This window comes from Aplysia californica, unplaced genomic scaffold, assembly GCF_000002075.1.
Source record: "Aplysia californica isolate F4 #8 unplaced genomic scaffold, AplCal3.0 scaffold00090, whole genome shotgun sequence".
Lineage (NCBI taxonomy): Eukaryota > Metazoa > Mollusca > Gastropoda > Aplysiida > Aplysiidae > Aplysia > Aplysia californica.
Genome location: NW_004797360.1, coordinates 520633 through 523662, shown reverse-complemented (window position 1 = coordinate 523662; position 3030 = coordinate 520633). Strand labels below are relative to the sequence as shown.

Genomic DNA, 3030 nt, shown 5'->3' with positions numbered 1-3030 from the left:
TTTTCCACAGATGGGCCACTGGTATACCGGGGTCCCGAGGCAAGAGACGAAAATCTCACACGAGGGGATGACGGCATTGCTCCGAGCCCATCTATAATCGGTGGCATTAATGTACCCATCTCCCTGGTCCCGTATACAGTTGCTTTACTGGTAGGTGAGCTCACCGACTCTCAAAGCAGATATCGTGGTTTGTTTCGTATCTCAACGTTCTTTCCTCTGTTTGATTCAGTAGCCTACCCCTATTGAAAGTGTACTAAAGGCGTCACTTTCTGAGATATGTGAGGCAGCGTTGTGGAATCAGGCTCTCGTCAAAACAATCAAAGTGAAGAAACTTCCATTTTTCCGCCGGTTTTGTGAATTTTTATCAAATTTTCGTTTTTTTTGGCTTAACACCTTTCATGTCCATTAAAGAACTCATTTCTGTGCGGATTTTTCTGAAAAACGTTGATTAAAGTTACAAAAAATGTAAATGTTCAGTTACCATGGACTCTTAAGCTAAGGAAATAACTAATCTTTGGCGTCCATTTTCTTACTAATTTTACCTCTGAAAATAGGCGACCCCCACCTCCTTCTTTCGCAAATATTTCGACTTGTATTCAAGATAAATGCATATTTTTTAAATTCAAATAAAACAAATGAAAAAGCTTTAAGATGATACCAATAACTCTACGTGCCCAAAAATTGACGAGAGCCTGATTCCACCACGCTGCCTCACATATGTGTATTGAATAATATATATAATATGAAAGGGTGCAATAATAATGATAATAATAGTAATATTAATTATAATAATAAATGATGACGTTGATGATGATGATGTTTATGTTTCCTTGATGAGCCTGGTGGACTCCACGAAGAAATCTTTTCGGCTACATTGTCATTAAACTCAGGGGCACCTCCACTCGTCCAAATAACTCTATTCCAGTTGCCATTGTTCCTGGACATTCAAACAAATATTTGACATCATCCCTTTCATGGTTGCATCTTCGGCAACGTGGGTTGAGCTCTTCATTCGCAAAGTTCTTATACCATCTCATTCTCCAATGATGGTCCGACCGCAGTCTCGCTAGCTCAGCCTGGTCCCAGCGACATGTGATTAATTGTTCCTGCTTATTGAAGTACACAGAATACACATTCTCCAAGTGCTGGTACTTAGCTCTGCACGGTAGTTCTCTGATTTCCCTCTGGATCATTGGAAAGGCTCCTCGGTATGTTATTGGTCGTCTGTCTTCTTCAATCTCTTTGGCTTCTTTAGCAGCTTGGTTTGCTGCCTCATTTTCTTCGATTCCGACATGGCTTGAAATCCTCTGGATATTTTTTTATTTTGAGGCTGTGGTTTCACTGAACTTGCGCGCAAATAATTTATATCTGAGCTGTTACCTAGCAGTCCCTTGCAGAGGGACTGACTGTCAGTCAAGATCACCACATTGGTTCTGCTGTGGCAACTGTGTAGCAGACATCATTGCCTGGTATTCCTCGTCATAAGATGATGTGAAGAATGCACCTTTAGTTCTAACGATATCTGTTCGTGGTGGGCCATCATTCATTATCACCACTGCTGCTGCTCCATCTTGGCAGTATCCTGCAACAGCCGATCCATCAGTGTCACATCGGCAACAACCTTCTTCATTGCTTCCTCTGCAGCTTCACGCACCTTAACAGGATCATCACCCTTGCTCTCCACTCCTCTCAGTTCTGCCCGGATTTCGATTTCGCCATTTGTCTCCCATTTACAAGCTCTCACCAGATTGATTGGCCATCGATTCTCTGCTTCAGGGGGGAGGTAGTCTGCTAGGTTGGTGCTGATCCGAAACCAACTGTTCCTGCTTTTTTTTTGGCTTTGCTGCTTAATCAAAGGCTTTCTTCCTAGGGTGGCTGTTTGGCAATCGCTTAACCATCTCTACAGACTTGAGGCATGTTCTTTTTGTATAGGTGGAGTAGTGCTCAGTTCTGGTCTCAAAGCGCAGTGCTTCTGTTGGTGTTGTTTTCAGCTGATCTCATACAAGGCGGAGGGCTATGTTTTATAGTCTGTCCAGGGCCTTTGCAATGGTCTCACTCAGCCAACGCTGCCACGCTGGGGCAGAATAACCCCAACCCATTTTGAGCTGCCTGCAGCACCGATCACCTTCATTTTTGAGGGTGCACTTTTGGACACGTCCTCAAGGTGCTTGTTGAAGGTTAGCTGTCTATCCAGATAGACGCTCAGCGGGGCTGAATGGTATCTTTTTTCCCTTCGATCTGAATTACTGATTGCTACGTTGCCTCCTTCACTCATGTTTAGAAGAAGTACACCTCAGCCTTGGTTGCATTCAAGATAAGTTTCCATTCTTTGCTCCATTTCACAACCATGCCCACAATCAACTGTGACGCTTCCTTTGCCTTTTCTTTCTTTGCATGACTGGCCAGTATTGTGCAGTCATCAGCGAACATGGAGTAGATCAGCTTGGCGGAGGTTAGTTGTTGTAAGTCAGGGTTTTGGAGGGATTCTGCAAGGTTGTTTATGAAGAATATAAACAGCAACGTCGATAGTTCAGCTCCTGGGGGAAGCCCTAGGTTGAAATTCTGGATTTTGCTTATTTCCTATTTCAGGCTAACACGGGCTTGTCTGTTTCTCAGGAAACCATGGATCCATCAGAGTGCACGTAACGGAACTCCCTTGTCAGCCATTGACAGTAATAGTCTTTTACGACGAACCGTATCATATGCTTTAGAGTAGTCCAGCAGGATGGAATGTTGGCTTTTGTTGAAGACTGTCCTCAATTCCTTTACCGATTCTGATGATCTGGTCGGTGCAGCTATGACACGCTGGGACGTGCTTGATGCCAAAAGGCAGATCTTCTTGATGTTTTCTCCCTGACTGGCGAGTAGAGGTGCCTCTTTGCAGTGTCGTCTGCAGAGCTTCCCCATTGGTTGTGACTGTCATCGTTGAAAACGGTACTCCCCATCGTGAAGTGGACGGCTTGCCACTTTGAGTACCTGATGATGATGATGATGATGATGATGATGATGATGATGATGATGATGATGATG

At 44.0% G+C, this 3030-nt stretch overlaps 1 protein-coding gene across 1 annotated transcript in view; it reads left to right on the top strand.

Annotated features, from left to right (window-relative positions):
• The window catches only part of LOC106011325 (transmembrane protease serine 12), a gene marked incomplete in the record, with an annotated part of 21746 nt that overhangs the window by 9583 nt on the left and 9133 nt on the right, over positions 1-3030 (top strand). Inside the window, 1 exon segment of the mRNA XM_013080519.1 lies at positions 11-150. Coding sequence (XP_012935973.1) covers positions 11-150 — 140 coding nt within the window.